Consider the following 12122-nt stretch of genomic DNA (forward strand, 5'->3'; position numbering starts at 1 on the left):
ATACTGAAGATTATAAAGAGCCCGGGCTCACAGTTTGTTGGTCCTAGTGGCCTACACTGCGGGGATCTTGAAAGTGTCCAGAGAGGGCCCTTACCTCCTGAGGTGACCTGGTATGAATTTTCTGCTGCAGATTATAAATAATCTGCAATACTAGTTAAGTAAATATTCCCCAGTAATCTTAATGGGGCGAACACCTTTGAAGGATTTTGTTAGATGCTGAAAGAGTTTATTGTTTCCAAGTGGGAAGCCGCAGTGACCTCAAGCCTTTATTTTCCGGCATCTTTTTCGTGTTATTCATTTGTATCCCGTATGTTTTGGGCAGGCGGTTGGGTCGTTGCTCCTCCAGCCAATGTAGCGCCTCTTGTTGCGCTCTCGAAGCCATTTGTACAAAGGTTCAAAGTACTCGAGCAGCGGGCCAGCATCCATATCTCTTGTCTTTCCTCTGGTCAGTATGGCCAAGGCTTGAGGCCAGGGCTTTGAAGATCCTAGGGCCATCACACGTCTGCAACGAAAAAGTTAAATAAATGCATCATCCTTGTTACTTTTTTTCATTACATATAACCCAACCAAAGGAGCACACTCGTATCACCACTTTTTTGAAGCGAAAAGCTTCACTAAGCTAGGTAAAGTAGTCGCGTAGGCAGGACAATGACCTTGAGCATTCAGCCCTGCCACGTTAGGCGTTTATGACCATATGTGGTACAGTTATGGTGTCGACCCCTGACCTTGACACATAGCCTCTAGCTGACCTTTGACATTGGTTGACCTTTGACCTTAAGAACATCCGTTAGAGTGATGTGAAGCCACGTCATAAAATCCGATAGTGTCGTAAGACCATGTGATATCACGTCATAGCCACGTAATTGTGACTATATGTAGAACGGCTGTCGCGAGCGTGTAGCATAGCTTCCATGGACGAGGCTCAGACACTTAGCAAGCGTCTTTGCTTTTCGCTGAATTCAAGTGTTAGTCAAGTCAAGCGACTCTCAATTTTTTTTCGTAGTCCTACACTATCCTGCATGTTGTCCCACCTGAATCCATACAATATCTGGAGCTAGAGTTTTTACTCCATCTGTTAGGGTATTGCATAAATGGTCTTCGTGTAGCGGACATGCGTTGATTCTAACTCAGTTAACCCAAGCTTGGGTTTAATCTAACTGACCCTTTCGCGTCGTAGATATCCATCGCATTAAAGACACGCCTCTTAATTCGAATCTACGTAATTTGAAGTTATTTTTGGTCCACTTATGAACAGTTTATGGACAGTTTATTTTACTTGAACTATAATATATCGGCCAAATAAATTATTTCTTAATCCGGTAAGGACGTTTCGAAACCTACCCGAACAGCTTTCCCGCTGGTTTTGACTGGTAGAAATCACACTTGTACAGTGGGCCAACGTGCTTTGCTTCGTCACACAGAGCCTTGTAGAACTGAAACTGGAGTACTGTGCTCACGAAGTACCTGCATTCAAGGCAGGGAGCAGATCAGATAACTTTAGTTTTTCAGAAATGACAAAGAATACTTACCTTATGTAGGGGACGTCTGCGGATAAATGGAATTTTGCTGGTGGGTCAAAGTCCTCCTTAGAGCGACGTACGCCCGGGCAGATGCCTTGGTATTTAAGCCTGAAATGCATGCCCGGATTCACAGTTTTTCATTCATGTCAACCTCCGAGAAAAAGAAAAGAACTCTTGAACCGTTCGAGAGAGGAATACTCAATTTTGCAGGCCGTAACAGACTTCGGTCAGCATTATGGCGCACGCAAAGCGAGCAGCAGCCGCTCTGCATCGCCTCTTGACGTTTAGGTCACCTGTTACTGCAGCCGTGGTGTCTATGGGTTGTAATGCGTATAATCGATTGGTTTACTAGTAAATTGCAAAAATTATCGATAGGCTTTCATGTGTTCCAGTAGCGTATGCACAGTTTCAGTACATTTATACTTACAGCAGCTTCCACCAAGCTCTGTTGTAGTTTTGTGGTTGGTAGATTCCTTTGAATACATTCCACCTCCAAAGATCGTACACATAAGTGGAAGGGATGATGGCCACTTTATCGAGAGCAATACTGAAGAGGTAGTTAATATCCCTCTCTGAAAAAACATCATTCCAGGATGTGAAAATGACTTTCTACTGCAAATTCATGAGGCGAGCTATTCATAAACAAGTTTGAAATTTCCCTGTACCGCATAAAGAATTTTAGGCAAGAAACACAAACGCGTGGCTCCAAGAGCAGTTTTGTTATCAGAACTATATGCTGAATACATTTCAGATGAAAGCAAATAATAAGGAGAAATGATGTTTGCTTACCATAATCGTCCGATGGATCTTTCAGCAGACCTACTGCTCGGAGATGCTTGGGGGTAGACACAGATAGAGCAATTGTGTCTCCGATAGCCTCATGGAAGCCTGACAGAAGGTGAAAAATGTTTAGTGCTGTGTACTGTTGTTCTACTTTAGTATGACACTACGCACCTCGAATTTTTAGCTTTCAGTGCATTTTTTTGTAGGGTCCTTATGAGTAAAAGGCTTTTGGGTGAAGCCGTTTAATACTTAACTGAGAGCAGATGAGTGGACGTACTAATTTGTTGACATTTCGTCACCGCAACCTGATATAACCGAAGTGAAAAAGGAAAATTTTGGGCTTTTTGTACATGAGAAGGGGAATGATGGTTTTTCGTATTATACCGTTCAACATCGGTAAACGTTAGAAGTAGCTGATGGTCGTGTACACTGTTCAGGGAAGCTGTCACAGCCAGAATCTGTGTTTGAGAGAGTACTCTGTAGATGGTTTTCACCCACGTATGAGGTCCTGTTCATACTGTCTGTGTAGGTTGCCGCAAATAGCACTTACAAATATACCTACCATCGTGTTAATCGAACCGATTTAATTGATGTATTTAAACGCAACATGGCAGTTGTAATTCCTGTTTATACACAGAATGGGGAAACTCGAAAGTCTGCTTAGAACACTACTTAAAAGGCTTACCGGGGTTAGCACCGTCGCGGAACGAGATCGGCTGCTTAGCGTACTTTAGGAAGTATTCCACGTGGCCCATTTCATGGTGGACGGTCAGAAAGTCATCCATATTCACTTGAGTGCATTGCTTGATCCTGAACATACATACGTATATAAAATAGGGCATGGTATTCAAACCGACACAATAGAGATTTGTGCTCATGCTTTACGCTTATATATATCAAGGGTTTCGAGAACGGAGTTCTCGTCATCAGAACAGGCGAGTACAAGTCGGTTGATGATTTTAAGTTGTAGTGCGCGCGAGTCGTGCACACTCCGCACCCTAAGTCCACTTGAAGGAGAAAAAGGGGTCGTATACAAGACCACAACTAGTCCTTGCTACTATGATGACCCGGCAATAATGCAAAACAAAGGAAGGCCCATGTAAAATGAGGAAGGGCAAGAATAACTCTGAAAAAAAAGATTCATAATTAGATCGGGGTTGAAGGTGTAGGTGCCGATGCACGACGGCGAGAAAGAGGGAGAGATCGATATATGCAGAATTCCAATATTACTGTTGAGTTGCGTCAGTTTAGTTGTGAAGTTGATCTAAGACAAGGTACTGACTACTCAGCAAAACGACGAAATTTGTGTTTCCAAGAGTAATAATTTTATTTTTTAAGGCTAAGGTCTTCGCTTCATACCTCACGTCTTTGTCGACGTAGAAATCCCAGGCAGAAGGGTGGCACACGATGCTCCTGCCTTGGGGCTTTGTCAACACAGATCGATTCCAGAATGTTTCCGGCATTGGGGGAAGGCCCATTGACGTGAAAAAGTTTTCAGCCTGCTTGAATACATCCAGTACAGACATGTTCTGCAGATAGGATAGCAGGTTGCAAATGAATATTGGGTTTGCATAAAATATAGTGCACATTGAAAATTAAATAAAGTTTACAATACTGGTGAAACACACAAGTTCTAATATCCATTAGTTCAACTGCGTGCAGATCGATGCGCATAAAATGTTATAACCTTCAGAAGACGAAATTTATTGGTGTTTCTTCAACTATTTTTTTTAACTCTGGTTTTGCAGCAGATGTGAAACGATGATCTCAAGGCTTTGTGTCCTATTTTTACGCAGCTTTAGTGCGGGAGGTGGTGCCTGAAATAATCGTTTGAAACCTATAAAATTGTGGTTCTGCTAGCAGCGCCATTTAAGGCATCGGTTGCGTCCAAAAGTAGATGCAGTGCTACTCTACGGTCGAACCGCTATTGTTCAAACTGCTTGAGACTTTGGGTCGCGACGTATCCGTGCTGAAGTTTGGCGCACTGAGAGGCCGAAACGCGTGTGATAAATGGTGGCTTATCCCAAATGGCTACGAATCAATGTACCTGCGTCTTGTTCGCATATGTCAATTTTACCGCCTATGGAAGCAATGGAGATGTAGTGTTACATGACTAGCGCTGCTAGGAAATTCTGTTCAGTTTTTCAGTCTGTGGCTGATATTGTTGCGGGAAAGAATATATTTACAGTTATTTACAAAAACGAATGAACAGCAACGGGCGGCACTCAGAACACAGCCAGAGATGAGTTCTCGTCTTCTTCCTCGTCCACTCGTTCACTCGCTCAATGTCGTCGTCGTCGTCTACCCGCTGCAGGACCCCCGGCTGATGAAACGCCGTCTCGGCGTTAGAGTGGTGGCGTAGGAGCGTCGTGATAAGGTTTGAGGCGGCATACATGGACGACGTCGGTAGAGGGGCCAGAGGACGATGGCGAGGACGCAAGGGGAGCAATTTCATAGTTCACGTCGGTGACTCGGCGCACCACACGGTAAGGGCCACGGTAGTGAGAAAGGAGCTTCTCGGAGAGACCAACGCTGCGCGACGGCGTCCAGAGAAGGACGAGTGATCCGGGGTGATATTCGACGGCCCGGTGCCGGCGGTCGTAGGCGGACTTCTGGGAAGCTTGAGAGGCACGGAGCCGACTACGGGCTATTTGGCGAGCCAGCGTGGCCTGGGCGATGGCGTCCTGAGCGTAAGCAGTTGTGGGGACTGAAGAAGGCGGCATGAGTGTGTCCAAAGGCAATAGGGGGTGCCTACCAAACAAAAGGTAGAAAGGGGAATAGCCTGTTGTGTCATGCCGTGAAGAGTTGTACGCAAATGTCACATAAGGCAAGGCTGCGTCCCAATCGCGGTGGTCCGCTGAGACGTACATTGCTAACATATCGGTGAGCGTGCGGTTGAACCGTTCCGTAAGCCCGTTGGTTTGTGGATGGTAAGCTGTCGCGAGCTGGTGCTGCGTGGCACACGAACGAAGAATGTCATCAATCACTCTGGACAGAAAATAGCGACCGCGGTCGGTGAGCAGTTGACGAGGGGCGCCATGGTGAAGAATTACGTCTTGGAGAAGAAAATCGGCGACATCGGTAGCGCAGCCGGCGGGCAAAGCACGCGTGATGGCGTACCGACTCGTATAATCAGTTGCGACAGCGATCCACTTGTTACCGGAGAGGGACGTGGGAAAAGGGCCAAGAAGGTTGAGGCCAACACGGTGAAAAGGTTCCGGAGGTACGTCGATGGGTTGTAGAAGACCGGCAGGCAAAGTGGAGGGCCTTTTCCGGCGTTGACACAGGTCGCAAGCGGCAACGTAACGCTTTACGGAACGATACAGACCAGGCCAAAAGAAGCGGTGCCGCATTCGAGCGTACGTGCGGGACACACCAAGGTGGCCGGCTGTCGGCAGATCGTGGAATTCCTCAAGGACAGAAGAACGTAGATGTTGGGGTATGACGAGGAGCAGCGGAGGACCGTCGGAGCGTAGGTTGCGGCGATACAAAATGCCATTCTGGAGCACATAAAGTTGCAGAGACGGAGATCGGTTTGCAGAGCGGAGGCCATCAAAGATAGGTTGTAAAGATGAGTTGTTGCGCTGTTCGTTGGCGATATCGGTGAGAGCAGTGATGGCTAAGAGGCAGGGTAGGGTCTCAGCGTCTTCGAGGTCAGGTGGCTCCACAGGGTATCGGGATAAACAGTCAGCATCCTGGTGGTGACGACCGGACTTGTACACGACAGAGTATGTATACTCTTGAAGGCGCAAAGCCCAGCGACCAAGGCGACCGGTGGGATCTTTTAGTGAAGACAGCCAACAGAGAGCGTGGTGATCAGTGACGACAGTGAATGAGCGGCCGAACAGGTACGGGCGGAATTTAGCGACAGCCCAGACAAGGGCGAGACACTCGCGCTCAGTAATGGAGTAATTTTGCTCTGCGGCGGAAAGTAGGCGGCTGGCATAAGCGATGACGCGATTTTGGCCCTGTTGACGTTGGGCTAGCACGGCACCGATCCCATATCCGGAGCCGTCGGTGCGAATCTCTGTGGGAGACGACGGGTCAAATAGGGCTAAGATGGGCAGAGAGGTTAGCAAATGAACGAGGGAGGAAAATTAGTTTTCTTGAGCAGGGCCCCAGATAAAGGGGGTGTCGTTCTTAAGAAGGTCGGTGAGGGGGCGAGCGATGCCGGCGAAATCTTTGATAAAACGTCGAAAATACGAGCACAAGCCGACAAAGCTGCGCACATCTTTCGACGACCTAGGAAGAGGAAACTCCTTCACGGCTTGAATTTTGACTGGATCTGGGCGTACACCAGAAGCATCAACCAGGTGTCCGAGAATAGTGAGTTGGCGGCGACCGAATTTGCATTTCGATGAGTTCAGCTGGAGTCCGGCGTTACGAAACACTGTCAAAATACTGGAGAGGCGTTCGAGGTGCGTGGCAAAAGTAGGCGAGAAAACCACAACATCGTCTAGGTAGCAGAGGCAGGTAGACCACTTAAAGCCGCGAAGAAGGGAGTCCATCATTCGTTCAAAGGTAGCCGGCGCGTTACAGAGTCCGAATGGCATGACTTTAAATTGGTATAAGCCATCAGGCGTCACGAAGGCGGTCTTTTCACGGTCCTTTTCATCTACGGCAATTTGCCAGTAGCCCGATCGAAGATCAATTGAAGAGAAATATTTGGCGCCGTGGAGGCAATCTAATGCATCATCGATCCTCGGGAGAGGATATACGTCTTTTTTTGTGATGCGGTTTAGGTGCCGGTAATCAACGCAGAAGCGTCAGCTGCCGTCCTTCTTTTTTACCAGGACAACTGGAGAAGCCCAAGGGCTTGACGAGGGCTCGATGATGTCTTTTGCGAGCATCTTATCGACCTCTTGATTTATGACGGGGTGTTCAGCGCTGGACACGCGGTACGGACGTCTGTGGAGAGGAGCGGCATCACCGGTGTTTATCCGATGCGTCACCACAGAGGTACGAATCAAAACACGGGCATCAAAGTCGAAGATGTCGCGAAAAGATGATAAGAGGCACCTAAGATCGTGAGCTTGCATCGCTGGTAGGTCAGAACAGATCATGTCGGCGTAGTCATCCGTTGGTTTCTCTGGTGATGTTGCCGCAGGCAACAGGCATTGATGAGTGGAAGGTAAGCAGCTGTCCACCACTGATATGACACATTCGGCAGCAGGGCACAGCGTCGCGAGTGAGATGCCTTGCGGGAGCGGTTGGATAGACGAGCCAAAGTTCAGAACCAGAAGGTACGCACGGTTTGCCGACATTGTAAAGACAGTGTGCGCAAGCGCAATATTTCGCGTGAGGGCAACGTCAAGGTCCGGAGTGACTACGTCGTGGCCATCAGGGACAGGGGGAACAGATGAGAAAGAAATGTAAGTTGCGGCTTGAGGCGGTAGACGGACAAAGTCGACAGCACAAAGACGAGGTACAACTGGGGACGGCGACTCAGCAGAAAAAGGAAGGTCAAGCTGGACAACACTGGTGGCGCAGTTGATGAGGGCTGAATGCTCAGACAGGAAGTCGAGGCCAAGAATGACGTCATGAGGGCACTGGTCCAGAACAGAGAATAGAACGGATGTATGGCGGCTGGATATGGTCACACGGGCTGTGCATAGTACAACCACAGGAGGCGTTCCGCCGTCGGCAACGCGGAGAACGGCTGTGGGTGCAGGGGTCAGTACCTTTCTGAGGCGGCGTCGTAGGGTGGAACTCATGACGGACACGTGCGCGCCCGTGTCGATCAGGGCTCTCACAGGGACTCCATCGACATGAATAGCGAGCAAATTTTGGTGCGGGCGAAGGGCTAAGCGAGGATTTTGGGACTGTGGCTGTACTGCAGCATCACCTCCAGACACTGCAGCATCGTTTTCCGCTTGCGAGCGTCCGTAGGGGCCAGGAGAGGAGCGACGGCGTAGGGGCGAACGAGACTGCCGACGCAGGGGGGACGGGGAGCGGCTGGAGCGGGAAATCTGGCCGCCAACGGTAGCACTCTGCTGGGCTGGAGGGGGCGTGAAGTGGCGGGGCTGGTCATCGTTGCGGTGAGAGCTTAGATGACTGTATGTGCTACGACGAGACCAATAATTGCGACAGTGACGGGAGATGTGGCCAATGCGGTGGCAGAGGAAACAAATGGGTCTGTCGTCGGGTGTCCGCCAGTCGTTAGGGTTACGGCGACGTGGAGCGAAGTAGGAAGAAGGTCGTTCAGGAGCAATCGCAGTGATGTCGGGTGGTGATGAAGGACGCATAGGGCTGACGGGCTGGAGACCAAGGTTTGCAAGCTCTTGACGGACGACGGCTTGTACCATCAAGATGGTGGGCAAGTGGTTGTCGCCATCACGTAGAGGCAGGGAGACAGGGGACATAGCTTCGAGTTCGCGTCGAATGATGCGGGTCACATTTTCCTGGAGGCGCAGGAGTTTGCCGGTGCAGCAGGTCTTCACATGAGGAAGTCGCAGCCGTGTTGGGGAGGCGTGTGTACGGCTGACTAATACGTCTGCTTTTAGCTTCCTCGAAGCGGCGACATTCCTTAATAATGCCGTCGACTGTAGTGCAGTTCTTGCAGACGAGCAGGTTGAAGGCGTCGTCGGCGATCCCCTTCAACACGTGACCCACTTTGTCAGATTCGGGCATGTTATTGTGAACTTTGTGGCAGAGGGCCAACACGTCCTGAATGTAGGAAACAGGATTCCGTAGACGTTTGAGCTCTGGACGCAAGCTCCCTCTTAGCGGCGAGTGTTCGGCCGAGCGGCCGTCCAAACAGCTCGCGCAGTTTGTGCTTGCAGACGTCCCAGCTGGTCAAATCATCTTCGTGAGTCTCGTACCAGACGCGGGCGGTGTCTTTTAGATAGAAGATGACATTCGCGAGCATAACAGTCGGATCCCAGCAGTTGTACGTACTCACGCGTTCATACATGTTGATCCAGTCGTCCACGTCAACGTTGTCGGTGCCAGAAAATGTCCCAGGGTCACAAGGGGAAGAAAGAACGAGCGATGGCATTGCCGATTGTGATGTTTGCTGGGAGGCGTCTTGGGTCATGGTGAGCGAAGTCAGCTGGCGGCCGCTGCGGAGCTCCGTCTTCGGTAGGCGTAGAGGAAAGCCGCACCTCCACCAAATATGTTGGGGGAAAGAATATATTTACAGTTATTTACAAAAACGAATGAACACGTACGGGCGGCACTCAGAACACAGCCAGAGATGAGTTCTCGTCTTCTTCCTCGTTCACTCGCTCAATGTCGTCGTCCGGCGATTACATTGCTTTCTGTTCCGCAACTGACAGCGCATCGCTTCATCTCGACAACTGTGACGTCACATCACATGGCTCAGCAAGCCCCTTTAAAAGAGCGAGCAACATCGACTTTCTTCAGTGGGCAGGCCAGCAGCAGTATCGGCAACATGCTCAGCAACCATTTTTGTCTTGCTCTACAGGTTAGTAAAAACGTTTCCATGTACTGTTATCGTAGTGACAACCGGTTTCTGTTGCTGCTGCCCTGCCCACAGTGTTTCAAATGTATTCTGGCGCACATTGCTTTATTGCCTACTAACCTACTTCTTTCGGGCGATATTGAGACAAACCCGGGACCAACTGAGAAGCAATTGCTGTCGGAACTGCTAGACGGCCAAAAGAACTGAGTGCAAGGAACTATTGAAGGAATAATCGACGGTCAGAATGAAATAAAAGAGCAAATGGTTACACTAAACAACAGAATAGATGGCATTGAACAGCAGTTGTCCAAGCTAGGCACGCTGACAAAACAAGTAAGCGTAATAGAAAAAACAATAGCAGATTTTGACAGCCAGTTGTCCTTTCTGATGAATAAGGTGGACGACTTAGAAAACAGAAGCCGTCGCAATAATCTTATAATTTACGGTTTAGAAGAGTCAGGAAACGAGACGCTTGAAGAACTTGAAAACAAAGTGAAAGACGACATAATAATAAAGAAGATAGGTATAACACCTACAGGTATAGAAAGACTTCATAGGCTTGGGCGTCAATCCAGTGACAAATCTAGACCGGTTATCATAAAGTTTCTTGACTATAGGGAAAAGGCATCCATTTTACAAGCAGCCTACACTAAAAGGATCGTCGTACTCTATCTCGGAAGACTTCTCAAAGCGCGTGCGTGACTTGCGTAAACTTCTGTGGGACAGCGCAGCAGAAGAAAAAGCAAATGGCGCTAAGGTAAAGCTGGTCTTCGATAAAGTTAGCATTGATAGTGTTATGTTTGTTTGGGATGCCCAGAAAGGAGAGCGTGTCAGATTGGTCAATAAGAAAAATAACTGACAGAAAAAGCATGATCCTACATCCTTGAAAATCTTAAACATTAACTGCAGAAGTGTAATCAATAAAGTAACCGAGCTTGAAGGGCTCCTTTTTATTAACAATTCAGACATTCATTCATTCATTTTTTTTATTTGTTCTTCACAACATGACGTACACATTGTGAAAGGGGCCAAGAAGAAAAGCCGTTACATGATGCAATTTTCGACAGTGAATTCGTGCCTACTGGTTAGAATGTACTCCGGAAAGACCGTACTGGAAGAGGTGGCGGCGTCTGTATGATATACAAGAAATCATTACGAGTTTTAAGGATGCCTGACGTGCCTAATGTAGAGTGCATTTTCAGTAAAACATATTGTGGTACAATCAGGTACATTATAGGTGTGTTGTACAGGCCCCCTTCTTCTTCCATATCGGTTTTAAATGATTTAAAAACTTACATGAACACATATTTATAACCTGGCGATCGGATAATTCTAGCTGGCGACTTTAATCTGCCTAATATTGACTGGCGCACGATGTCCCTCAAAAACCATAACGACAAAACAGGTGATGCCATGTTGGACATAGCATTAGCATTTGATTTATCGCAACTTGTTGACGAGTATACCAGGGTACACGACAGCGCTAAATCTATACTGGACCTTTTCTTCGTAAGCGGATCTATTAGTACTAAAACAAAATGCAAAATAACCCCAGGAATCTCCGATCACCAGGCCGTGTTCCTTACCTTATCTGATGCCGCTATTGACAGGCATCCAAAGCTGTCATGTTTTCCCAACTTCTCACGCGCTGATGACACATCAATAATCAATACCTTATCCTTTCATTTTGATAGCTTTTCGAGGTCTACCGCAAATATAGACGATCTGTGGATTTCTTTCAAGGATCTGGTTATGATGTGTATTAGCCGTTTTGTGCCAATCATTGTTAAAAAGACAAAACGTGGCAATCCCTGGATTTCGCGCACTTCAATACAAATGCGCAGAAAATTAAAAAAGTTGAAAAAGAAAAGGCAAGCAGTTGTCCATCCTGAAGGCCTGCTGGATAAAATTTCCGCTCTGTCAAGTCAACTACGAGGACAAGTAGCACTTGATAAAGAAGATTATTTTGGCGATTTGTTGCCTAATTTTATAACTAGCTCACCTGAAAAATTTTGGCGTACAATCTCACCAGTATCTAGGGATTCCCATGCATTTGAAATCAATGGCACATTAACACATGACAGAAAAGTAATATCAACCGCCTTTAACGAAGACTTCAAATCCGTTTTTACTAATGATAATGGCATACAACCTGTGTTCGAAACATGCTTACCTCCGATGCCTGATCTAGTCATCAGTGAACAGGGTATAACTAAAATGCTTTTGAATCTTAACGTAAAAAAATCCCTTGGGCCTGATAAAATACCCAATGCATTCCTAACGAGGTATGCAGAATGGGTGTCCAAGTATTTGTTTATAATTTTTTCTAGGTCTCTAAACGAAGGACAGGTTCCGAGCGACTGGAGGACAGCCAGAGTCCAACCACTTCATAAAAA

General features: G+C 47.6%; 1 protein-coding gene across 2 annotated transcripts in view; it reads right to left on the bottom strand.

Annotated features, from left to right (window-relative positions):
* Positions 1-204: 204 nt before the first annotated feature.
* LOC144101765 (angiotensin-converting enzyme-like) overlaps positions 205-12122 on the bottom strand; it is a 38678-nt gene continuing 26760 nt past the window's right edge. For both annotated transcript variants that reach the window (XM_077634953.1, XM_077634954.1), the window contains exons 8-14: positions 3663-3832; positions 2989-3113; positions 2310-2408; positions 1948-2092; positions 1530-1628; positions 1342-1464; positions 205-502 (exon numbers count right to left, since the gene is read on the bottom strand). In XM_077634953.1, the coding sequence (XP_077491079.1) occupies positions 295-502; positions 1342-1464; positions 1530-1628; positions 1948-2092; positions 2310-2408; positions 2989-3113; positions 3663-3832 (969 nt within the window). In that variant the 3' untranslated portion in view covers positions 205-294. The remainder of the gene's footprint in view (positions 503-1341; positions 1465-1529; positions 1629-1947; positions 2093-2309; positions 2409-2988; positions 3114-3662; positions 3833-12122) is intronic.

This window comes from Amblyomma americanum, chromosome 8, assembly GCF_052857255.1.
Source record: "Amblyomma americanum isolate KBUSLIRL-KWMA chromosome 8, ASM5285725v1, whole genome shotgun sequence".
NCBI lineage: Eukaryota > Metazoa > Arthropoda > Arachnida > Ixodida > Ixodidae > Amblyomma > Amblyomma americanum.